The 26,065-nt window shown below is 58.9% G+C and overlaps 1 protein-coding gene across 1 annotated transcript; it reads left to right on the top strand.

Moving 5' to 3' along the window:
• Positions 1–305: 305 nt before the first annotated feature.
• On the top strand, positions 306–25,705 carry LOC142047497 (uncharacterized). The gene is made up of 6 exons (XM_075070703.1): positions 306–440; positions 10,003–12,295; positions 23,745–23,820; positions 23,955–24,071; positions 24,445–24,597; positions 25,635–25,705. Exons 2-6 carry the CDS (start codon positions 10,781–10,783, stop codon positions 25,703–25,705), a joined length of 1,932 nt encoding a protein of 643 aa, XP_074926804.1. The 5' UTR covers positions 306–440; positions 10,003–10,780.
• Positions 25,706–26,065: the final 360 nt, after the last annotated feature.

Here is a 26,065-nt window from a genome sequence, read left to right as displayed (position 1 = left end):
GGGGTGCAGCCTGGGAGCTGTGGAACCGCTGTGGGCTTTGACCCCCCAGCTGGGCAGGTCTCTCCCATTAGGCCCTGTTGTTGGTGTCACTAAGCATAACCCTAAGTAACTTAAAAAAGTGGAAGGCAATAAGAATATGGAGTTGTGACAAACTGGGACTGTTCTTAATGTTGCTCTGAATACTGTGTTGGTGCCTCAGTGTCCCCATGGCAGTTCTTAAGTATCTAGGTGGTGGGATAAGGGGGTGTGATTGCTGCAGAGCAAAGGGCCAGTGCACCTAAATGCCTGGCACTCTGTCTCCTGGGCCCCCCCTCTGCAAAGGTGCCAACTGAAGGTGTTGGAGACAAAGGGATCAGGTGACCTCCTGGCCCGGGAAAGGGGCTGAGCAGAGAGGAGGGGCTGGTGGGGGTGGTTAGTCTGGAGCTTGCTGGGGACGAGGGGTGAAGTGCAGACCACTGCCCCCAGAAGTGGACCTGCCGAGGTCGTTCACTGTTTACAAGCCTGTGTTAGGGACCTGTTCCTCGTCGATCGAATTAAACCTCTGTTTTGCTGGCTGAGAGTCATTCTGCTGCAAAGTGGGGTGCAGAACCCTGTGGTTCCCCAGGACCCCGCCTGGGTGGGCTCGCTGTGGAAGCCCACGGAGGGCAGAGGATGTGAATGCTCCAAGAGAGACCCAGGAGGTGAAGACGTGTGAGCTTCTTGCCCTGAACAAGTCTGCTCCAAGGGAGAGGAGGCTCCCCAAAGTCCTGCCTGGCTTAGTGGGGAGCAGTTCCAGAGCATCACCCGGGGACTCCGTGACAGATACAAAGAGATGTTTTCTAGCAACTCAGAGGAGACACACTGGCTTGCCTCTGAGATCACTAAACTGAGCCACAAAGTGTTAACTGGGACACACAACTTTGCAAGAGCCTGTGTGGGTAACACTACAATGTACAGCAATGCTTGGATGTTGTACACTCAGATCGAAGGAGAAACCTGGACCCAAGGCCTCTGCATTAATCAGTGACTAACGCTCCTGCAGGAAACTAAGGGGGGAGATGTGACACTCTGCACCGCAGAGCAACACCCCAGGGTGTTAGATTATGGTGACAGGATTATGATGTGTCTTGTACCCAGTCTGCCTTGGGAGGGATCATTGTAAAAGTCTGGATCCGTTGAACATTAGCATCCCGTCGTATGGGGAATTACGACATTTGGTACGTATGTGTTACTGAAATATGGTGTGAAATTGGAAACACCCACAACCAGCCTTTCAGGGGCAACAATGGAGCAGCCAGACGGTGCTGAGGGATCCACACTCCCAAGGACACCCCAGGAACTGGATACAATGGAGACGCCTCAGGGAGAGCACAGAGACGGAGGGGGGGGTTGACTCACCTCACAGCAAAACTTCTTTCCAGCCAGCGGAAGGAACCTGTATCGGGGGGGAAGGGACGTTCTCCCCTGTCCTCCCTCCCCCTGCAACCCAACACCTGGAAACACATCTGGAGGACAAGGACTGAACAGGGGAGGGGGGCCTGGGCTGGAAAGGAGAATCCCAGCCTGTGTATCAAGGAACGATCCCGTCAGGGTGACACAACCTGATTCAAACCCTGGCTGGTTTCTGGAACTCAGACTGCGATTTTCCTTTTTAGTTCTTAGGTGACCAGCTTTGGATCTGCTCACTCACTGCTTACAGCCAGTGGACACCTCTCTGTCTGCAGTTAATAAATTGTTTTTATATTTTACCTAAAACAGTAGGTTTTGTGTGAGGTGCCTGGGGAATCTGCTCAGTGTACAAAAGCTGGCGCATGTTCACTTTCCCTTGGAGAAGTGGCGACCTGGCTCATACCCTTACACTCCTCAGGGTCTGCCCGGGGCAGGACGGTCCAATCCTGGGGTCCTAGGCTGGGCAGTTGGGGGGGAACTGGCTGCAGCCTCTCGATTGTTGACTCATGAAGGGCTGGGAGAAGCATTCGTGTAACTCGGCTGGGAGTGTCCCTGCCCGTGGACGGCTGTGTGAGTGCAGGACCTGGAGGGGCTGGCAGCTTGTCACAGCATCACAGTGTGAGAAAAACCCGAGAGCTGAGCAGTAAAACCCAGTTCCAGGTTGCACCCCAGGGAGCCCGTCACCCCCGGGTCTAGGAGTCCTGTAGCAAAGCCCTCGGGTTCAGGGCATTTATCTGAGTTTGCGAAGGATTCCAGCGGAACCCAGGTGTCCTCTCTCCCTGCCCTCCACCCGGCCTAACCCCCAGCCTCATTCCCACTCCGCTCCCCAAGCTCAGGGCCCCTGTTGTGCCAGGCGCTGAGAGGCAACTGCTGCCTCAAACAGCTTTCAGTCTAACCGGATATCTGGGAGCTCCCTCTCCCCATTCTCCAGATGGGCAAACTGAGGCAGACAAGCCACCCAACTGGAGCGACAGCCCCACCCCTGTCTGTCAGTCAGGTACCCCTCACCAGCTGGCCATGATGGGGGCCTAACCGCAGCCCCTCCTGTTGTCCAGAGAGACTCCTGGGGACAAGGGTCCGCAACTGTCTTGGGCAAACCCAAGGGAGACGCAGTCCGTCTGGTTCGTAGCCTCTCTGGACAAACCCCCTCCCTCAAGCTCCTTGTGCCCTGGTTGGCTGGAGCAATAAAGAACCTTATATTGGCTTCCCCAACACCAGAGTTTCCTGCAGAGGCCCCTGAGCCCCCGCCAGCTGCTGCAGCGTATCTGGAACAGGCTGTTAACGGGCCTGAGGAATAAAGCAGAGGTTGGCCAGCGGTGCGAGAGGCTAGAGATGTCCAGACGTCCATGCTGGCTAGTGGCTCAGAACATGGGATCAGGGCTTCTGGATTCTATTCTGGACTCCGCTTGGGGAAGTCATGTTCTCCCCTTGTGCCTCAGTTTCCCCTCCCATCCATTGTCAACTCACACCGTGAGCCTTTGGGGGCAGGAGCTGTGTATCTGGGCCGTGCCTGGCAAGACAGGGGCCCTGCCATCTGTCTCTCTATCCATCCCCATATGCTCCCCTCTCCTACCCATCCTTCCCATGCACCCCATCTGAGCATCCAGAGCCCTCTGCTGGTGGGGCCTCCAGACCCACAGGTCTGGGACTTAACAGCCCATTGAGATGAACAAAGCAGCTCCTCCCTCCACAGCAACGAGCTCAGGCTCTCAGCAGACCCAGGCAAGCATAAGTCACACACATTTTTTCACTTTTCTCCCCAACCACAAAGGCTAGAAAATTCCACCTTTTTTTTTTTTAAAGGAAAGCTGTGATTCTGACCCATACCCAGGAGCCGGGGCCCAGGCAGGGATGTATCATAAAAATCTACCCATATATGCATATATGACAGCTGGACTTTTACTCATCACTATTGTATAGCTGTAAAACCCACATAAAGGCATCATCTTTCTCCCGGTGCCCCATGCCACCTATTCAGCCCTGCCTCTGTTTACCCAGCTGTTCCCCTCTGACTTCCCCACCCCACAGCAATTCAGTCCCTGCACGCAAATAACCCCACTCCCATTCCCCGGAGCACAGGGGCCTACAGAGGCCCCAGATTTGAGCTCGACCTTGTACTTTGCCCATCACTGCACTGGGAGATGGTGGGGATGGATGCGTAAAAGACTGGGAGGTGCCCGGTGATGGGCAGCCTGTGATGGAGTAGGGACTGTCTGTGTGGGGAACGGGAAAGCAGGGGATGTCTGTAGGTGAGGGACAGGTGCTCAGCCTGTAACCCGAGCCCGGCAGGGGGGAGGGGGAAGCACCTGGGTGGAGGAGAAGGGGACAAAGGATTCGGCCGGCGGGAGAAAAGGCAGGACAGTTTGGGTTTGGGGCTGTGGGGCTGTGGGGTGGAATTCAGGGTATCCTAAGCTGGAATCCAAGCACCCTGAACCCGCAGAAGGACTGGACGGAGGAGTCCTGACTGTGCCTGCAAGCTCTGCTGTAACCTGTGTTCCTGTTGTCCAATAAACCTTCTGTTTTACTGGCTGGATAAAAGTCACTGTGGGGTCCAAGCAGAGGGGTGCAGGGCCGGACTCCCCCACACTCCGTGACACAGCCCCATGAGGTATTTTCATTCCCTGTGTTTCCTGGATCCCCTCTGGTGATTTCCCACATCCTGGCAGCACTCCCAGCTCTGTGCATAAAACCTCCTGGCAGGGGAGCCGGTGGCATCAGAAACCCACGCGCCATGCCGGCCCCACGCGTCCTCTGCCTGCTCGCTGCGCTCCTGGCTGTGGCTGATGCCCAGACAACAGCAAGTATGTGTCTGGCTTCCAGGGGAGCTGTGGCACCGCCATGTCCCCGAGACACAGGGGCCATCGCAGTGGGACAGCCGCTCTGGAAAGTGGGGAGATGGCGAAGCGCATGCGGGGATAGAAGGGAGTGTGGGGATGGCTGGCTGGCTGGATGGATGGATGAGAGTGCAGGGAGATGGATGGATGGGGCATGGGTTAAGGGAGGAGAGATGGATGGATAGATAGATAGTCAAACAGGGGGATGGATGGAGGGATGGACAAGGGATGGATGGGTGGACGGATGGGCATGTAGGGGGATGGATCGATGGAGGGGTGTGTAAGGGACAGATGGATGGACAGATGGATAGAGGGATGGATGGGCATGGGGGGTGGAGATTGAATGTGTGGGGGATGGATAAATGGATGGGCATGCAGGGGGATGGAGGGATGGATGGATGGAGGTGTAGGGGGACAGATGGATGGGTGTGTAGGGGGATGGATGGATGCATGGAGGTCATGCAGGGGAATGGATGGATGGATGACTGTGGGGGGAAAGGTGGGTATGTAGGGGGACGGATGGATGGGTGTGTAGGGGGATGGATGGATGGATGGGCATCAAGGGGGGTGGAGAGATAGAAGGAATTATGGATGGATGGGTTTATGGGGGGAAGGGTGGGCATGTAGGACGACGGATGGATGGATGGATGGATGGATGGATGTGTAGGAGGATGGACAGATGGACAGATGGATGGATGGGCATGTGGGGGGAAGCCTGGATGGAGAAATCAGACTTTTCCCAGTTTCTATCCACACTCAGTGGGGTTATGCCCATGGACAAGGGGTAGGGAGGAGGACTCCGGGGGAGCAGAGGTCACTGGGGCTGGTGGGGGAACTGGTCGGGGAGGCAATAACTGTTTTAAGGATCCCTGGGTTGACTCAGGGAGGGGCAGGGGGTGTGTGGGGCGGGGTGAGGGAGCGATTCTGGACTGCGCCAGGAGGGGGTAAAAAAGGGGTGGAGGGGAGGGGGCAGGTTAATACGTCACTGCCAGGCAAAGGACAAAGAAGCTTTCAGTGGAGAGGTGGGAGGGTGTCACCCCATCTCTGCCCCCCATCCCCATTCCTGCTAGAACCAGGCAACCATTTTGGGCCCAGAAATGCAAATTCAGATAATTTCCTAAATTTGTTTCAGCCGAGGAGGGGAGAGACCCAACGACCGGGGAAGAAACGGAGCCGCTGGGGTTGTTGGGTGGCGGACAGCTCCTCACTTGGCTGGTACAGAAAAGAACAAACAGAAAGGGGAACCCTCCCCCATATAACACGCGCCATTCGCCCCGAGCCCAGACGGCCCCCAAATCAGTCAGTTCCCAGCTCTCGGCCCCATTCCCCAATGCGCCCTGGAGTTCGGCTTTGAGGAACTGGACCATTGTCATGGGTTCCGGCTGTGTCCAGCCTGACACCGGTCCCCCGAGAGGGACCCCTTTAGTGCCCCGGGCTCCACGGACCCACAGGTCCATCGGGGCCGGCTCGTTGCCTCACTGGGCCTTTGGCACCAGCGATCCCTGTCTCCCTGCAGCAAATCCAGCCCAGGGGAGGCTGCTCCTGTCCCAGGGGGAGTCTGTGGTGCCCCTCAGCAGCCTTTGCCGAGTAATGCGATGCTTTATCAGCTGTCTAGTCTGAGCATCCTTAGCCTGGCACTGAGAGGCAAAGGTCCAGGCAGGGCTCAGACCACCCAGCGCCAGGGCTCTCCCATGCCAGCCTGGTGCTCTTGGACTTTGCCCCCTTTTCCCTGGCACTGAGGTTTCTCCAGAGGGCAGCTCACCTCCCAGCCCCCTTTCTTCCCAAGCTCCAGGCCTTCCTGTGCTGAGAGCTAGGGGAGGGGGAATCTCCTTTCTCTTCACACTGTCCTGGCCAGTCGGGTCCCACTGTCTCTCCTGATCCACTGTTGCCAAAGGTTGGTGCCAGCTGGCTCGGAGCAACCCATTCCTCCTGCCCCAGACAGGTCAGTGGCCCAAACACCGCAAGTCTCCTGCCCTCCCCCTTTTTAGCCCCCTCCATGCCCTGCATAGCCTTGCGAAGCACGGAGGGAAACCGAGGCACACCACAGCATGGTAGAAATAGCAGCTAAATTCCCACTTTATCACATCCCTCTGTGCCCCAAACTGCTGCAGATACTGGCCGGTGCCCCCTGCTGCTGCTGGCACCAATCCCAGGCAGTGACTCCAGGCACTGCTCGCTGGGTGCTTTTAGAGCATAGGAGAGAGCCACTGTGGGGTGTAGCTCTGGGTGCCAAGAGCCTGTCTCCACCGGTGCTTTACCACATTGAAACTTGTTGTGATTTTTCACACCCCTGAGTGAAAAACTTTCAGCGCAGTAACTTGTCAGTGGTGACAAGCCCTAAAAGTGGCGATGCACCCAGTGGCCGGGTGATCCTGCCCTGGGAGCCTGGCGTGTCCTCGGGTGACCACCTGCACCGCCCACATCAACGCTGCCACTTTTCACCTGCTAGCTACTCGTGGGAGTATCCAGGGTGGGTACCGCACGGCCTGGGCGTGCCAGCCAGCCGGGGGGGGAGTGATATCAAACCAGCCAAGGCCACCCTAGGCCACCCAGCCCTAGACCTGCGGGGACCAGATGGGAAAGGGGGGACGGCGGCACCAGAAATTAAAATGGAAACACTAATTGTTTTTTCCTTCCTCACCAGATCCTCAGTCCTGCTACCAGTGCAGGGGAAATTCTATGAGTAGTTGCCCTGGCCCAGCACAACCCTGCCCCGCCGGTCAGAGCTCCTGCCTCAGTGTCTGGGAAGCAAACACGCTGGTCAAAGGTGGGTGGTGCCGACAGTTTACTGGCGGCAGGCGTGGCAGGGCGAGCGCGCTGAGTTCTTAGCACACCTGGGCTCCAGTCCCCTCTCTGCCAGCCGCCCTGTGTGACCTGGGACACGCCACTTGGGCCCAGAGCTTCAAAGAGTTAGGTACTGCTGAGGATCTGTGCCTCAGTTTCCCCCATGTGTTCAGTGGGGGTGACAGCCCTGCCCCACCACACTGGGTGGCTGTGAGGATAATACATTAAAGATGATGAGGGGTTCAGAGACCATAGTGATGAGCACCAGATAAGTATTTAGCTAGACATGCTGAGGAGGCTGGTTAACAAGTTCCCCAGGGACGAGGTGGATGCGCCGTCCCTCGGCATCTCCCAGGCCAGGCCGGCTGCCCTCCTGGAAGATGCTTTCATCAAACACACGTGATCAGGCCCCGTGGAGGGGGGAATTCTCCAGCCCGGGCTACACGGCAGGTCAGACTAGACGCTGGGATGGGCCCTGCTGGCCTGGGACACCAGGAAAAGGGGTGAGGCATCTCCCAGGAATCGCCCGCCCTCAGGGCGCTGGTTTCATCTGTAAATAATTTTCGTAACTGTTTTGCTTCTAACCAGAACGTCAGGCAAATACAGGCTATTCCTACTCCTGTGTATTCTCCGCCAGCTCCAGGAACATCTCCCTCTTCTTCGGGAACGGGGTGTACGTGAAGATTCAGTCCCGGAACTGCTCTACGAACGGCTGCAATACCGCATTCTCTCCTGTCTGTACGTCTCTGCATCCCTCCCTGCTGGGTCCCAGCGGCCCGGGCACCAACTGAGTGTCACAAGGGTTCTTTCCTGGAGAAGAGGGGAGTCCCGTGTAGCAGCTGGTGCCATGGGAGGGATCCTGATCTCCGGGGGGGAGGGGTGCAGTGCCGGCACAGTGGGGGGCCCCCAGTAGCAGACTGAGGGGATCTATGCAGTGCCCAGTGCAGTCAGGGCCCCTGCTCTGGGGCAGAGGGCGTACAGCACCCGAAGGGGGACCCTGATCTCGAGCCGGGGGCGGGGGGTTCTGTGCAGCTCTTGGCACAAGGGGGTCCCTGATCTCAGTTATTGCTGTGCTAGAAGTAAGTGGTAATAAAGTAGAGAATGTATCTGTCCCCAGCCCAGCCCCGTCAACCCCCACCGACCCGCTCTCTGGGGGTCTTGCAGGGCCGATCATCAACTCCGTCTACACGGGAGGCCGGTGCCCAATCTGCTTTGCCCCTGGTCAGGGCAGCTGTTCCAGTGAGGAGACCCTGCAGTGCGAGGGCCGTGCCAGCCAGTGCATTTCCATCAGCGGGCAGATCTCGGAAGGTGAGCGTGTGTCCCGGATCCCTTCCGGCCCCGGCTGTCCGGGCCCATCGGCACTAGGACAAAGGGGGGCCCAGGGCCTGGATCCCCAGTGTGCCAGGCCCCCGCAGCCCCCCTGCAGTGGCCGCTTTAACTGGCTACGCCCCCGGCCCGGCTGTGTGCGAGGCTCAGCCCCAGGGTCCCTATGGGGTCAATGCCCTTTGCAAGCGAGTTCGGGGACATGGTCCCCTGTCCAAAGCCAGCTGGCTTCCCCCTCTCCCTGTGGACACAGCTCTGACTCGTGCTTAAGCCCAAACCCCGCTCCGTCCACACACAGAGCCCCTGCCCCCTGCCTGTACCTGCCCTGCCCTGCCAGGCCAGCTCAGCCGGGGGAGCCCGCGCCTCTACCCACAGTGCGGCAGTGGCGGATTAGCCAATAGGCCATCAGGCCCTGTGTCCAGTGGCTTCAGCCAATTGGAGCCCCCTGGAAAATAGGCACCTCCATGCCCCAATCCTGGTCCCTGGCCCAAGGACTGGAGGAGCTCTCGCTTCTTGCCGCAGCCTCAGGTGTGCTGGCAGGGGGGCAGATCTTCTCCGGTCTTGGGGCCATGGTGGGAGAGCGGGGAGCATACAGGGGCTACAATGGGGTGGGTGGAACCGGGGCACGGCTGCAGGGGAAGGGGCAGAACAGGGGTGGCACCGCAGGCAGAAGGGGGGGTGAGCCCCCCCACATTTGCTCCCACTTGCTCTGGCCCACAACCCCACAAAATCCACCTCTACAGTGAGGCCAAGGCTCAAGCTCGTTGCCAGCTCAGCTAGCTGGCCCCAGCTGTCCTGCAGTCCCTGGGGCCCGCCCAGCCCAGCCCAGTGCGCCCGGCTTCCCGCCGACGACAGAAGAATGAGAGACGCTCACACCGTGCGGCCAGCTGCTCCCCAGCGCTGGGCAGCTGAGCTCTCACGGCTGTGACCTGCCCCGGGGCCCCAGTTGCTGTTGCATGGTGGCCATCTCTCCCCTCGCCAGTCATTACAAATTAGTGCCCGGTTCTGCCCGGGGCAGTTACCCAGCTGGGTGGCTGTCACGCTGCCTGGAGCGGGTCAGGACCGTGGGTGCTTGTCTCAGGGCAGACCCCCTGAGCGCATGGCGTGTTCTCCCATTAGATTTCTTCAAGCGAGATTTCCTTGCAGGGCCGGCTTAGGCCGATTTGTGCGATTCCCCGGCATTGGACCCCGCACCTAAGAGGGCCCCGCATCTTAGATGCCTTTTTCATTTTTTTTTCCATTTTTTACTTACCTGGCGGCGGTCCGGGGCTTCGGTGGCATTTCGGCGGCGGGGGGTCCACTCCAGGGCTTCAGCGGCATTTCGGTGGCGGGGGGTCCACTCCGGGGTGTGACGAACTGGGACTGTTCCTAATGTTTGCTCTGAATACTGTGTTGGTGCCTCAGTGTCCCCTAGGCAGTTCTTCAGTATCTGGCAGAGCAAAGGGCCAGTGCACCTAAATGCCTGGCACTCTGTCTCCTAGCAACTGATGGCCTGGGCCCCTCCTCTGCAAAGGTGCCAACTGCAGGTGTTGGAGACAAAGGGATCAGGTGACCTCCTGGCCCGGGAAAGGAGCTGAGCAGAGAGGAGGGGCTGGAGGGGGTGGTTAGTCTGGAGCTGCCTGGGGACGAGGAGTGAAGTGCAGACCTAGGGGTCTGGCTCACTGCCCCCCAGAATGGACCCGGCCGAGGGGTCTGGTTCACTGTATCTACAAGCTCTGTTTTAGACCCTGTTCCTGTCATCGAATAAACCTCTGTTTTGCTGGCTGAGAGTCACGTCTGACTGCAAAGTGGGGGTGCAGAACCCTGTGGCTTCCCCAGGACCCCGCCTGGGTGGGCTCGCTGTGGGAAGCCCACGGAGGGGCAGAGGATGCTGAATGCTCCAAGGAGAGACCCAGGAGGTGAAGACGTGTGAGCTTCTTGCCCTGAACAAGTCTGCTCCAAGGGAGAGGAGGCTCCCCAAAGTCCTGACTGGCTTAGTGGGGAGCAGTTCCAGAGCATCGCCCGGGGACTCCGTGACAACTGGTGGCAGCGGAGGGAGATACTGCACCCCGTGGATGGCGCTTCCTGCAGTAAGTGACTGGGGAGCAGTAAAACAGAGGAGGGATAATGAGGACCAGGCGTGCTGAAGGCTGAGAGAGGAACGGTTTCAGGGGGCAGTTAACCTCTGGGAGTGTGTGACCAGCGAGAAGGACTGTTGGAGTAACAGGGTCCCCCTGAGGACTGCAGTGAGCAGTCTCAGGGGCGGAGGAGCTTGCCGCTCGACCCTGGGAGAAAGAAGGATTTTGCAGTAGCAGGGTTCCCCTGGGGATCGCAGGAGCAGTCCCAGGGGCAGAGGAGTCTGCAGCTCGACCCTGGCAAAGAGGTGGTGATCACGAGAAGGGCTGGCACACCAGGGGTTCTTCCTGGAAACCATGGGGGAGCCAAGAGCACACAGGCCTGTGAGTCCAGAGCCACTTGGGAACGGTGAAGTGATGGCCTATCACCAGCTCCTTAAGAAGGACATTGTGATCCTGTGCACAAAGAGAGAGTTACGCATGGGGAAGTTCACCAAGGCACAGTTAATCGTGCAGTTGGAGGAGGAGGACCGCTCTGAGGAGCAGATTCCTGACCCAGATGGGGCTACAAGAGGATCTGGGAGCAGCTGGAGCAGCAGCCAGGCACCCCTGAGAGTCTGGTCCCCAACCAGACAAGGATCTTCACGATTGGGTTCCCCATCAGGGGATCGGAGACGGATGGGATTGGAGCAGAGCCTGAGAGAGCGAGAGGACCATGAGAGAGAGCAAGAGGCTGTGGAAAAGCTGCAGGAGAAGCAGCAGCAGCACGGACTGGTGATGGTGGAGTGGAGAGACATAGGGGGCTGCCCAGGGGTCAGTGGGGAAACACGCCTGCAGGGGCGAGGCCCTGGGACAGAGGGAACTGTGGTGGTGCAGCCGCAGATGCTGAGGGACTGTGGGACCTGGGTGAAGGTCCCTGGGGTGAAGCCCCTCGCCCTGCCTATGGCCTGGATCCCTGTGCAGACGCAGGAGGGGTCGGACTGGCTGGTCATTGGGGTTCTCCAGGATATCGGCTGGGAGGGCCTGTTGGGGGGTGACTGTCTCCCCTTGGGACAGAATCCCGGCCCTGCTCCTGTAACTGCCGAGGGTTTGAATTTAAATCCAGGGAACCAATTGGCTGGGATGGAAATGGTCAGTGAAAATGCAAATGACCTTGCTGGCAGTGGGGAGGGCCTGCTGGACTCAGGATACCTGCCTACCTGTAACCAGCCCCCTGGGACTGAGGGGGAGGGAGAGATGCTCCCCGCCCCCCTGCACACCGGAGAGGGGGCTCACGCTGGCTCTGATGCTGAGACCAGAGCAGAGAGCTCGCTGCCTGCCCCCACTGGGACAGCCAGGGCAGCGCTGAGCACGGGGGGAGCTGAGACCCCAGCTGAGTGGGGGGACACCCAGGCAAGGCAGGTCAGCTGCCAACCAGGTTTGCCTGGTCCAGACGTGCTGCTGGGAAATGATTACACAGCAGGGAGGGAGCTACCAGGGACAAGGCTCAGGGAGGCTGTGACCCCAGGCCCAGCCAGTGAGAGGGAGCAGGTCCCACTCCCTGCCCCAGCAGCTGAATCCCAGACCGAGCTGCAGAGAGATCCCTCCTTGGAGAAGCTGAGGGAACTTGCTGGCCACAGCGCTGCAAACCCCCTTGGGGAAGGCTGCAGGGACAGAGTCCTGCGGGAGAAGGGATTCCTGTCCCGGGAATGGGCTCCCCAAGGGGAAGTAGAACTGAGGGGAATCAGGAGGCAGCTGGTGGTGCCCCAGGAATCCACAGGGTTCTTCCCTCTCAAGCTGCTGGATGGGAGGAGAGTGAGGGGACCCCTGGACCGGAAAGGGGAGGATTGGGAGGGGAAGGGAAAAGACCCCCTGGTGGATCTCTTCCCTGAGGTGGGAGCCAATCTCCCCATCAGGTGTTCCCCATTCAGAGTCACTGGGAAAGCAACCCAGATCCTGGAGAGAGAGGTCAAGGACATGCTGGCTTTAGATGGGATCCAGCCGTTTTACAGCCTATGGGCCTCATCCGTGGGGCTGATCCCCAAGGGAGACAGGATGGTCTGGTTTTATGGGGGCTGTCAGAAGCTTAAAGCCATCACAGTGTCCGATGCCGACCCCATGCCTAGGCCTGGGGAGATTCTAGACAAGCAGAGGGGGATGGAGAACTTGGCCCTGGCAGACACTGATAACATGTGCATCTTTAGCCAGACCTGGGAGGAACAGGTGTCCCAGGGGAAGAGGGGGCTGGGCTGCCTCAAGGAGGTGGGACTGACGGTAAAAGTTGGAAAGTATAAGATGGGGATGGCAGAGGTGTTGTATCTGGGCCACAAGGTGGGGAGCGGCTGCCCAAGCCCAGAGCTGGCCAAGGCCAAGATGGGGGCTCTTAACCAAGAGAGCCCGAATCGCAGCCCAGAGTGCTGGGAGAAGACCCTGTCCCAGTTTAAACCCCAGGAGTATTGGGGTGGCAAAAGGGGACAGGCCGCATAAACCTTCCCACATGCGGCCTGCAAGTGCCATCAAGCACACTCAAGCAAAGAGAGGGCACAAAACTGGGAGGGCCTGGTGTAACTCACACCAAGGAATTGGAGAGATGCTGGGGCATCCATGGGAACGTTGGTGGGTTCGAACTTCCCCAGGTCACTGGCTGGAGTGACCTGGCTCAGTTCGGTCTCGAAGGGGGGAGAGATGTGACGAACTGGGACTGTTCCTAATGTTTGCTCTGAATACTGTGTTGGTGCCTCAGTGTCCCCTAGGCAGTTCTTAAGTATCTAGCAGAGCAAAGGGCCAGTGCACCTAATGCCTGGCACTCTGTCTCCTAGCAACTGATGGCCTGGGCCCCTCCTCTGCAAAGGTGCCAACTGCAGGTGTTGGAGACAAAGGGATCAGGTGACCTCCTGGCCCGGGAAAGGAGCTGAGCAGAGAGGAGGGGCTGGAGGGGGTGGTTAGTCTGGAGCTGGCTGGGGATGAGGAGTGAAGTGCAGACCTAGGGGTCTGGCTCACTGCCCCCCAGAATGGACCCGGCCGAGGGGTCTGGTTCGCTGTATCTACAAGCTCTGTTTTAGACCCTGTTCCTGTCATCGAATAAACCTCTGTTTTGCTGGCTGAGAGTCACGTCTGACTGCAAAGTGGGGGTGCAGAACCCTGTGGCTTCCCCAGGACCCCGCCTGGGTGGGCTCGCTGTGGGAAGCCCACGGAGGGGCAGAGGATGCTGAATGCTCCAAGGAGAGACCCAGGAGGTGAAGACGTGTGAGCTTCTTGCCCTGAACAAGTCTGCTCCAAGGGAGAGGAGGCTCCCCAAAGTCCTGACTGGCTTAGTGGGGAGCTGTTCCAGAGCGTCGCCCGGTGACTCCGTGACACGGGGCTTCAGCAGCATTTCGGTGGTGGAGGGTCTGCTCCAGGGGGCTTTGGTGACATTTCGGTGGCGGGGGTCCACTCCGGGGCTTCAGTAACATTTCGGCGGCAGGGGGTCCACTCCGGGGCTTCAATGGCATTTTGGCGGCAGGGGGTCCGCTCTTGGGCTTCAGTGACATTTCGGCAGTGGGGGGTCCACTTCAGGGGTCTTTGGTGACATTTCGGTGGCAGGGGGTCTGCTCCGGGGGGCTTCGGTGACATTTCGGTGGTGGGGGGTCCACTCCGGGGCTTCAGTGACATTTCGGCGGTGGGAGATCCACTCCGGGGGTCTTTGGTGACATTTCAGCAGCGGGGGGTCCGCTCCAGGGGTCTTTGGTGACATTTTGGTGGCAGTGGGTCCACTCCGGGGCTTCAATGGCATTTCGGTGGTGGGGGGTCCGCTCTTGGGCTTCAGTGACATTTCGGCAGCAGGAAATCCGCTCCGGGGGTCTTTGGTGACATTTCGGTGGCGGGGGGTCCGCTCTGGGGCGTCGGTGGCATTTCGGTGGTGGGGGGTCCTTCGGTGCCACGGAAGACCCGGAGCAGACCCCCTGCCACCGAAGTGCTGCCAAAGCCCCGGCCCGCCGCCGGGTATTCAAATCAGGGCCTGTTTTCTGGCTTGCTGACACGGCCTCCCCACGGAGTCCCAGCCCGTCCCCTGAGACGCTCCAGTTCTCTGCTGCCACCCAACCAAACTGCACTTATGATCAATGGTCACTTACACCAAAAATCACCCCCCAGCAGGTTGCTCCCCGTCACTCACCCCAGCTCAGCTGGTGCTTTAGATCTCACATCAAAGGCAGCGCTGGCAGGTAACGCTGTAGTAACCCTCCGAAAGGGTTATTTGCTAGTAAAAGGAGGTGAGAGCTCTGGAAAGTTATAGCAGGTACAATAAACGCCCAGGTGAGTCAGTCTGTAACCCCACAACCTGCCAGGTTGCCAAGTGTCGCTCGGGGCTGCCCAGAATAACCCTGGGGAATCTCCGTCTTTCCGCCCAGCTATTCTGCCCCGCTAGATGCCAAGCCAGCCAGAGACGCAGGATCTTTTCCTGAAGCCAAACTTCCAGCTCCCTCTCCCAGAGAACAAGCCGCCAGGGTCCCCGCCCGCATGGGCTCTCCCTTCGATGGCGGAGAGCGAGGATCCCGCTTTGAGTCATTAACTGCCCATCGTCACACGCAGGGGCCACTTGCTTTGGAATTAACCCGTCTCTGTTGGTTACAGGGTGTGAACGTTTGCTATGACATCAAAGCAGGAGGCAGATCAGTGCAACCAATGCGTGTAAAGCCCCACTCGTTTTCATGACGGTTCAATACCAAATACATCGTTCTGCCACCCACCATCACTTTGACCGACACTAACACATAAGTAAAATGGTCTGGGGCTCTGACATGAGCTGGCACCTGGTCTGCCAGCGTCACAACGACCAGTTCTTGATACTCCATTCAGAGCAACTCAGCCAGGCCCACTGCCTACGTCACTGCTATGTCACCGGGCATTAGCTAATGGGAGTTAAGAACTTGCCTTTCCCCACCCCCCCAACCCAAGAGAACCTCACAGATGACAGTGAGTCTCCAGGCCGGCCAAAACCCACATCCCCCGGAGGTGACGCATGTCCTTTCTGCCTCAACAAAGTGTTGACTCTGGAGCCTACTAATTACCGTTGGCATCTTGGTGCCACTTGGTGCTAAAGAGCATGGCTGGGGGGTTCCAGGCTGCAGGTGTGTGTGTTGGGGGGGTTATGTTGGCTCAGCAGAGCCGGGACACCCCGTGTCTGATCAGCGTCTCTTTCTCTGCATAGATGACATCACGATACCCTTTGCAGCCAAAGGCTGCGCCACGCCGCATGCCTGTGAACTCAAGAAGGGAGAGATTCTGAATTCGGGAGTGTTCACCTCCAAAATAACACAGACTGAGTGTTACACACCCAGCGGCGCTCAGCGGATGCTGGGCCCCTTTGGCCTGGGCAGCATCTTGCCCTGTCTGGCTGGGCTCCTGGCGGTGAAATTCCTCTCCTGACACCCCCCTCCGTGTACCCCTCCAGGTGATCCATCCAACAGCTGGATGATGCCCTCATGGTCCATGGGTCTCTCTCCTCTCCCTCCAACCCACCTGTGCCTCAGTTTCCCCATCTGTGTCCAAATGATAATGATGCTGAACCGCATTTGCAAAGATCCAGGGAGTCAGGACCCAACACAGAGCTCACTGCAGACAGAGTGGGAGGAGGGGGGTGGTGTGTCTCTGCACAGACTGTGATGTGCTGTGTTGCAGTGCTGAGTCTTATTGTATTCCACAGCAGCTTCCCGAGAGTCCAGCGTGGGGACAGAACCCAGGAGTCCTGGCTCCCAGCCCCCCCGCTCTAACCACTACACCCCACTCCCTTCCCAGAGCTGGGGACAGAAGCCAGGAACCCTGACACCCGGCACTCCCTGATTTAACATGATATATTTCCAGAAGTCAAGGCACTGAATAAAGCCGGATCCTAAACTTAAATTTCCCAGAGATCATGTGTTTGTTTGGACAAATTGCCCCATTACAGCCCCGATCTGTGCTGGACCAAGGCGTCCTGGGACAGAGCTTAGTCCAATATCCCAGATGGGGAGGGGAAAGGGGTCTCCTTTGTTCTTTATCCTCTTTATCCTCCCGTGCAAAGGGTGTCCCGGCTGGGCCATTCCCCGGCGTACAGGCTGGACCCATGACCCGCCATGTCCCCCTCAGCCTGGGGAGATTCACGGTGAGAGCCACCACTCCCCTGCTGCTCACACCCAGCCTCCAGCCCAAGGCCAGGCAAACTACAACCCAGGGGCCGCACCTGGCCCGCCAGATGTTTTCATCCAGCCCTCAAGCTCCAGCCGGGGAGTGGGGTCTGGGGCTTGCCCTGCTCCAGGGCTCCAGCCGGGGGGGGAGCCCTGCCTTGCTCCGGGGCTCCAGCATGGAAGTTGGGGGGGAATTTGCCTTGCCCCACGTCCATGTAGAAGCCAGAGGGGGGGCATGCCACTGCTTCTTGGAGCTGCTTGAAGTAAGCTCCGGAGCCTGCACCCTTGAACCCTTCCTGCACCCCAATCCCCTGCCCCAGCCCTGATCCCCCACCCTCCTTCCCTTCCTCCCTCCCTCTGAACCCCTCGGTCCCAGCCCAGAGCCCCCTCCTGCACCCCCAACCCCTCATCCCCAGCCGGAGCCCTCAGCCCCTCATCCCAATTTCGTGGCCCGCCATACAATTTCCATACCCCGTTGTGGCCTTCGGAGCGCCGGCGCAACCCATTAAGCAGTCAGCTAAGGTGCTAACATTTTGGCCGCCGTCGGTATTTCAGGGGCGGGACCTCCCCCCCCCACTCCAGGGTGTGACTCACTCCCGGTTACACTGAAGCCAGCCCCCCGCGAATCACATTGCAGAGTGACACCAGCGAACCCCCTGACCCAGACATGTGGGAATCCCCAGCACCCTCCTGGCCAGCCCACGCTCCTGGAACGTCCGTCGCTGATTCCTAGGAAAGGAGGCGCCCGGATCCTGCCAGCCCAAGGGAAGGTCCCAGCCACACCCTGCTTGAGATCAAACACGAGCCCGAGCCTGGGGACTAGGGGAGGGAGGTGCTAAGCGATCACAGGCCATAAATGCCAGAGCTGGTCAGTGTAGGGGGTGTGGCGGCGCCTCCCTCTGGCCAGATGCGGCACATCCCCTGGCTCACGTAGCCCGGGGGGCATCCCAGGCCTGCCCGCTCCTCTGGCTTCCGGCTCAGGGCCCTCCAACGAAATACACGGAGTCAATGGGGCTCCCACTTGCCAAAGCCCTGAGCACACCCCTGTCTTGCCCCAGGGCTCTGCGTCCCTGCACCTTTGGGGGCTCGCAGCCAGCCGCTTCCTCCCCTCCAGCAGCTGGGGCCGGGAAGCCGTGGGGCAGAGCCAGGGGCGGCTCCAGGCCCCAGCACGCCAAGCGTGTGTTTGGGGCGGCATGCCGCGGGGGGGCTTTGCCGGTCGCCGGGAGGGCTGCAGGCGGCTCCGGTGGACCTCCCGTAGGCGTGCCTGCGGAGGGTCCACTGGTCCCGTGGCTTCGGTGGAGCTGCGGCTTCGGTGGAGTCGCGGGACCAGCGGACCCTCCGCAGGCAAGCCTGCAGGAGGTCCACTGGAGCCAGCAGAGCGCCCCCCGTGGCAAGCTGCCATGCTTGGGGTGGCAAAATGTCTAGAGCCACCCCTGGCTCTGCCCCACGGCTTCCCGGTCCCTTTATTCCTCCCAGCCTGGGCCTGTTTTAACCCTTTGGTCTCTGGGACACCCTGGGGTGCTGTAGCAGGGGAGTCACCCCGCTCATGCCCTGAAGGGTTTAAAGCAGCCCTGGAAGAGGGCTGGGACAGGGGAAAAGCTGGACTGATTGAGGGAAAGCAGCCACAGGTGGGGCCACGCCCCAATCAGGCCACAGCCGGCCCTATAAGAGGGCTGAGGACCAGAGACAGAGACAGACTCTTTCTAGCTTTAGGGAGAGAAGGACCTGGCTGCTTGGGAGCTGAGGAGGGTACTTAGGGTGGAGCAGGGCTGGGGAAGGGCAGAGGGAGCTGGGAGCTCCACCTAGCAAACCCCCAGGCTGCAGGCCCAGTTAAAGGTCCACAAAAGGGCACTGGGGCTGCAGAGGGGCAGCTGGTCCTAACCCCCTTGCTGCTGAGGAGTGGTTTACAGACAGCTGTTGGCCCCAGCGAGTGGGGGCTAGATGGTGACTGGCACTAGCCCCTGATGTGGGGATAGGGGGTGGGGGTTCCCCTGGGAGGGGAGACCCAGATTGTGGGGTGCTGCAGTGGGCAGAATCTCTGGACAAGGGGCATCGGGGTCTGGGAAGGAAAAAGCTCTTTCCCTGGACGACCAGCAGGAGGTGCCGTGCCAGTGAGTCATCGCCCCACCACAGGTGCGTACGCCCCAAGACAGGTACAAAGACATCGAAGATCAAAGGCAAGCGGCCCTCCCTTCGCAAGCCAAGCGAGTTCAAAGCAAAGGTTCCTCTCCCTGCTCCCTTTGGCTGGCTGGCTGGGGGGGTGCCAGGCAGCCAGGACCCCTCCTAGTCCCCACAGGGGTTCATTCATGCTCGGGCTTCCCAGGGTGGGCCCCAGCGCCCCCCCCCGGGCCTGGCGGTTCGGGGCCCCGGCGCCCCCCGGACTCTCTGCATCGGTTCTGAATGTAAAACAAATGAAGCCCGGCCTGACCCCAGGCCAATGCTCCTTTCCGTGCCCCTCAGGGGTCGGTGCCGTGAGCACGTTCCCAGCTTTCTACTTGCTGACAACTGGCCCCCGTTGCCCCCCACACCCCGCCTCTTCCCCTGAGGCCCCACCCCTGCCCCGCCTCTTCCTCCAGGCCCCGCCCCTTCTTGCTCCCCCATCGCTCGCTGCTTTCTCCCCTCCCCATTTTACATAACTGGATCCTCCCCCCTTCCTCCCGCCTCAGCTGGGCTCCCGCTGCTCCCAGGACTGCAGCCCGATGGGGACCAGCCTGCCCACGCGCGATGCAGGGAAGCGGCAGCCCCAGTTGAGCAAGTGCTGGTGCGGATCGACTTTCTGGTCAAAACCCGGGTCCCCGGCAACCCTAGCAGGGAGAGAGGGAGGAAGAGATTTGGGGGGGTCGTTTTCTCCTCTTCTAGCCCCCTCTCTTGTGCAAGAGCCGTCTCCCGCCAGGGTTCACGGGATGGAAAGTCTATTCTCAGGAAAAACGAAGTTTGGTTTTGTCCACACCCTGGCCCCTTAATCAGGTCTGGGACCGCTTGATTTTGTGGACATGTACATCGCTCGGGGGGGAGGGGGGTGACTAGTCCACACCCCCCACCCCCAAACAACTTAACACTGACATAAGCACTTGTGTTCAAGCGCTGTGCCGGCAGGAGAACTTCCTCTCGCCTATCTGCTCCAGTCCCCGTCCCCCTCCTGCTGCAATTCCCCATCTCATCCCATCCCCTCTCTATGGCTGGGCCGGCGATTTTCAACCTTTTTACGTTCCCTGACCCTGTTACCAAGTGGGATTTGTTCAGAATATTTTGTATGAAGATTGTGCGTGCCTCAGTTTCCCCTGAGTGCGGCATGATTAACTAGGGGGTGGGGAAAGGGGGTTGCTTTGCACAACAATCCAGAGATCCAGGTGGGGCCGGAGCCCAGACAATGGTCTGGCGATTTGTTACCTCGCAGCTGCCGACCCCGGCCCAGTAGGAAGCCAGCCAGTTTTGGCCAGGCGGAGGACCCCGAGGAGGAGCCCAGGTGACTCCGGTGGTCTAGGAAGAAGAAAGAAGGACTGAGGCAGGACCAGGTGGCGTTGTTACGTGTAGGCTGCTTGAAGCACATACAAGCTTCCGGCCTGGGGTTCTGGGGGTGTGAGAGGAGAGGGCTCCCCAGGCTGATGGACTTGGCTGTAACTTTCTGTTCTCTCTGCTGCCCTAAGGCCGTTGTAGGCCATGTTCCAGAATCAACCAAACCCTCCTGTCCGACACCCGCTGGCGGAGGGTCCCTCCAGACTGACAGGGGGTGCAGGACTCTGGATGGGTCTACATCTCCTGCCAGTGTCCAACCAGGGGGATGCTCTGAGGGGCTCGGGGGGGCTCTGAGGTTTGGTCCCAGGAGGGAGAGAAGCCGAAAGGCTCATCCCAGCCCTTGGTCCCCACGGACTCCCAGACTGAAAGAGGGGCGGGGCCGGGACTCCTGGGTTCTATCCCTGGCTTTCAGAGAAGAGTGGGTGAGAGTGTGTGGAGGGTGGGGCTGGGTGTCAGGACTCCTGGGTTCTATCCCTGGCTTTCAGAGAAGAGTGGGTGAGAGTGTGTGGAGGGTGGGGCTGGGTGTCAGGATTCCTGGGTTCTCTTCCTGCCAATATCTCTGGTGCACAGAACAGAGGCTGGCTCCGTACCCCACCACTCGCTTTATTCAGCCAATGCACAAAAGGGACCCGTAGTCCCCCCCAAACAGAAGCAGCAGCAGCCGGTGCCCCAGGGGGAGGTGCATTGCAGCCCCCACGAGCAGGGCAAGGGGATGGGTCCCGGCCAGGGCTCACAGCTCACCGCCGCCAGCCCAGGGAGCCGGGTAGGGTTAGGGTTAGATTTCTAAAGATAGCTACAGCACTCGGCCCAAGGTTTCCAAAATCTGAGAGAGCCGAGGTGAGGAGATGCTTTCAGAAGTCTTAAAAGAGCAACACTCCGATGTGGAAACTCCAGACCCCAAACCACCAAAAGAGAAAATCAACCTTCTGCTGATGGCATCTGACTCAGATGATGAAAATGAAAATGACCATGCGTCGGTCCGCACTGCTTTGGACCGTTATCGAGCAGAACCCGTCAGCAGCATGGACGCACGTCCTCTGCAATGGTGGTTGAAGCATGAAGGGACTTGTGAATCCTTAGTGCATCTAGCACGTAAATATCTTGTGACACCGGCTACACCAGTGCAAGCCTGTTCTCAGCGTGATGCGACAGGCAGCTCCCTGCTCTCAGTACCGGGGCTGGATTCCCCCGCAGCCTGGGACCAGTCTCCCTGGGTCGAAGTCCTTGTCTTCCAGCCCATAGTCCCTGCGTTGAGACAGGGGAGGCGGGAGGTCGAGTGGTGATGTTGCTGCCCCTCTTTTATAACTTCCCTCCAGTGCCAGAAAGATCCTCGCTGTGACCTGGGAGCCAGCCCCCCACCCCATCCCCCGCCAGCGTGCATGCCCTCTCCGAGGAGCCTCTGAGAGGGTGGATTGTCCTGGCCCATGATGGTTGCTCCTTTCTTGCTACTGGAAGGCCGTCTGCAGCGTCTCCCCATGTATTTCAGTAACAAACCCCGCAAGACTTCAGCCCTTTGGAAACCCACAACCCACCAGCACGGGAACGGTCAGCAGGTCGAGACTTTTTTAAAATGACCCCTCGCAAGGCAGACATTGTACGGATCATATCACAACCACGCCAAGGCGGTGAATACAGGCTTTCCACAGTGCTGAGTGTCCCACCCACCCACCCAGCCCCACTCCCCTCTCAAAGCCAGGAATAGAACCCAGGAGTCCTAGCTCCCAGCAGCCCCCCACTCTCCTCCCAGAGCTAGGGAAGAGAACAGAGGAGTTCTGGCTCTTAGCCCAGCCCCCAATCTAACTCACCCAACCCTAGTCCCCTCCCAGAAGTAGGATAGAACCCAGGAGTCCGGGCTGTACCACTTCCCCCAAGGCGAGGCCCCGGAGGCCGGGGGAGAGGTATGGGCTGGCTGAGCTCCCCGGGGGAAGGAGGGCTGTGGGTACATGAGGCCGAAGCTCACCCAGCCATGAAGGTGGGTGGGAACATGCTGCAGGGGAGACATGTGCCTCGGGGGTCGATTTTGCAGCACTTGGGACTCTGAAATGTCCCATCTCCAGGCCCACCAGGATGTCATGGGACAGCCCCAGCTGACCCCCCGGGGCAGGTATTTGCCAACGTGTCTAACATAAGTACAACAGCTGCTCCATTGCTGCTCTGGTCACTGCAGCAAACGCCTGGCACCATGTGGGCACCCCTGCCCCTCTGCCTGCTGGCCGCTCTCCTGGCCACCGGTGAGTCCCGTCCGTCCCTGGGCAGAGGGAGCCAGACACTGGCGGGGGGTGGCGGGGTTTCACCCGGGAAACGTGCTGCTGTCGATGGCGGATTCTGGGGTCAGGATGGAATTTGTGGGTAAAACCAACGAGAGGAAAACCCGATGCCATGTCCCCTGGCTGACTGGGGGAGAGCAGGGATTGAAGCCTGGGACTCCCACAGGCCACGCGAGGGGCCTGGCCAGCGGCTGCGGGTCAGACTGGGGTGATGGGTCGGGGTCTGAGTCCATCTGTGCGTCTTCTTCCTCCAACTCTAATGGGGCTCCCTGACGAGGAGCAGGAAACCAGGAAAACCGCCTCCCAGCCCCTTGCTATCCTGCTTGGAAATGTTCCCCTGCCCCCCAGCACTGAGATTCGTGCCAGAACTCCTGGGTTCACTCCCCACCTCTGAGAGGGGAGTGGGAGGGTCTCTCATGGGGTGTAGATACCTCAGGCCAGCCCAGCGAGTGAAGGGAGAAAAGAGCTGGGCAGCAGAGAGGGTTTTGCAGATTTCTGGGCACAGGGACTCGAGCGAGGGCCACACTGAGCTCGGTGTGCCAGAACCACGCCCTGCCTGGCCAGGACGGGGCACTGCTGCACCATCACACTGACTCACATGGTCTAACGTGATGTCTGGGAGCCAGGACTCTTGGGTTCTGCTCCCAGCTCAGGGAAGCGGGTGGCTGTAGAATGGACTGGAAGTCAGCAGCAACTAGGGCTCCTTGGTTATATTCATGGTTCTGAGTCTGACACCTCCTCTTTGTGCCTCAGTTTCCCTGTTTATAAGATGGGGATAATTTTCCCTTCCTACCACCTGGGACCCTGGCAAAGGCAGGGGAAGCCGTTCTGAGGCTGAAGTGATGTTTACAGATGAAAGCTCCGAAAAACACCCAAAGTGGACCAATTAATCTTCTTTCTGTCTTCAGTTAAAATATTATGTTCACTTAATGAAATGAAACTCTCCCAAGCTCTCCCAGGAAAGAGTGAACGATCATGGGAGCTCTTCAGCCAGCCCAGATTTTTCTGCATGCAGGATAGAGGTGTGAAGCCATCAGTGGAAAGGGTTAATCATCACCAATGAAATTAGGAAGAAGACAGTTCACAGGACCCCAGACAAAAAGTGATCCAGGAAGTTGATCATGGCTGAGCTAATGTTACTCTGAGAGGCAGAGTCCTCAAACAGCAAGTTGGAGTGTGTGTGTGTGTGTGTGTGTGTGACAGGTTCACCTCAAAGCCAGGCAGAAACCATTCCATAGAGAAGTGTAATTCTGTACAGACGTGTGGGATTTGTTCACACACACGAGTTTTACGGGATCGCCAGCTCTGCAGCTGAACGTTTATTCTAGCCACAGACACTCAGGCAGCAAACAGACTTATCTACAGCCTTGATGAGGATGCACATAACCAGCTGGCAGGGTGCCTTTCCTCACACAGCGAGTCAAAGGGAACTGGGCCAAACTCCTGCAGAAGCAGATGGAATTTCTCCAAGATCTACCTGCCCACACGTTCGGTGAGCTGGCATTGGTGGTAACAACCACCACAGCGCCACCTCTTGGCTCCTGCTGGTATTTCTCCCCCGGGCACTGCCTGAGGAGGGGTGGGGAGCTGGGGTTTGCACTGAGCAGGGATTTTTCCATGCTCCAGGGAGCGCCCTGCAGTGCGAGGTGTGTCAGTCCAAAGCGGGATCGTGCTCCGGCCCCCTGCAGCCCTGCGCCCCCTCGGAAGGGACCTGCGTCGCTGCTGTGGCAGAGTTCAACCTGGGTGAGTGAACCAAGATTCCTACCAAGTGTAGACACCATAGTCCTCCGAGAGCCAGGGGAGAACCCAGGAGACCTGGCTTCCAGCCTGCACCCCCGCTTTATGCACTAGACCCCACTTCTCTCCTGGCACGGGGGCTCCTTAGGGTTTTCAGCCTGTGCTCCATGGCCCCCCGGGGTCTGCAGACTCTGTCTCAGATGAGACGGGGAATTGCAGTGGCCGCTGTGGGGACGGGATCGGATAGAAGAGAGGATTGTGCTGCGGGCGGGGGGAGAGATGGATAAGATATGGAGTGGATGGATACAAAAGGGGAAGCCGGAGCAGCTGTGGGGGCACTGGGGGGGCTAAGAGGTGATTCTCTCTTTCCCTCCCACAGAGGCAAACTCCTTCTCCTACGTGGCTAAGTCGTGCCTGGAGCCCGAGAGCTGTGAGCCCGGCCCCTTCACGCTGACCTACGCTCGCAATATCACCGTGCGGGTGAACATCGCCTGCTGTGACACTGACGGCTGCAACTCCAGGGACATCTCAGGTGTGTGTTGTCACGAACTCACAGATCGTGCCCACTCGTGGTCCCGTACGATCCGTGGGGGGTGCCCCTTTCAGTGCGACAGCCCCTCTCGGGGGGCCACTCTCTCTCGGGGTCAGGCCCCTCCACCTCCTGGAGCCGCACCTCTCTGAGCCTCAGCACGGCAGGGTTCTTCTGCTCCGGGATGGAAGGACCCCCGCAGCCGAATTACTGCCAAAGTGGGACCCGCCGCCGAAGTGCAGCCCGGTCTTCGGCGGTAATTTGGAGGCTGGGGGTCATTCCGTTCCGAGACCTGCTGCCGAAGGGCCCTGAAGACCCGCTGCAGGGACCCACTGCCACCAAATTACCGCCAAAGACCCGGTTGCACTTCAGCGGCGGGTCTCGCTTCGGTGGTAATTCAGCGGCGAGTCCCGAAGCAGAAGGACACCCTGCCATCGAATTACTGCCGAAGCAGGGGCCCCCTGCCGCCAAAGACCCCAGGCCCCCAGAATCCTCTGGGCGTCCCTGACTGGCTTGGTGGCCACCCAATGCTGCTGCTCGGGGCATTTGCTGCTGTGAACAGCCCAGCAGAGCAGCATGACAAAGCCTGCCTCAGTTTCCCTTCTCAGACTGTTCAAATAAAACTTCCCGTCTGGCTTTCTCTTGGGCAGAAATACCCCTCCTTGGGCACTGGGTTTATTAATATAAACCCACTCAATATAACCTGCAAAAAAACCCTCCCAATAAATATGTAATTAATCCAAACCCAAAAAAATAGAAATTGCAAAACCTAATTAATATTTAATCATTAAGAATTAACATACGTTCAATAAAAGAGCAGCTTCGGAGAGGATCGTTAATATTTAATCATTAATATAAACTCAATACATTCTGAACTGGAACAATAATCCTTAATAATTAATAGAGATTCAATGAATCTAAAACTGCAAAAAATTAATTGGAAATAATTAATCTAGAACATCTAAACTACAAACAACGCCCCCAACCCATAGTCCTGCCCTGTGTCCACACACATGGTGGGGGTCGTCCTACCCCCCCAGACTCCTGCCCCGCCAGCAGCTCCGTGGCCAGCCCAGCCCGGGGGCACAAACACAACAACCCTCTTGCGTAAGGCCAGTGCCGTGACTTCAGCACCCGCAGCAGAGAGGTGAAATTGGGGGCAGGTTACGCAACCAAGGCCAAGAAATTCCAGTCGCTGGGGAACAGGCGGTGAGCCCGGACTCCTGGGTTCTCTCCCTGGCTCTGGGAGGGTGTCTGGTGGTTAGAGCAGGGAGAGGTTGGGAGCCTGGACTCCTGGGTTCTCTCCCCGGCCCTGGGAGGGGAGTGGGGTCTGGTGGTTAGAGCAGGGGGAGGTTGGGAGCCCGGACTCCTGGGTTCTCTCCCTGGCTCTGGGAGGGGAGCGGGGTCTGGTGGTTAGAGCAGGCGGGGCTGGGAGCCCGGACTCCTGGTTTCTCTCCCTGGCTCTGGGAGA

This window comes from Chelonoidis abingdonii, chromosome 11, assembly GCF_003597395.2.
Source record: "Chelonoidis abingdonii isolate Lonesome George chromosome 11, CheloAbing_2.0, whole genome shotgun sequence".
NCBI classification, from domain to species: domain Eukaryota; kingdom Metazoa; phylum Chordata; order Testudines; family Testudinidae; genus Chelonoidis; species Chelonoidis abingdonii.
Note: the sequence above shows the minus strand (reverse complement) of the source record. Positions and strands in the feature narration are given on the sequence as shown.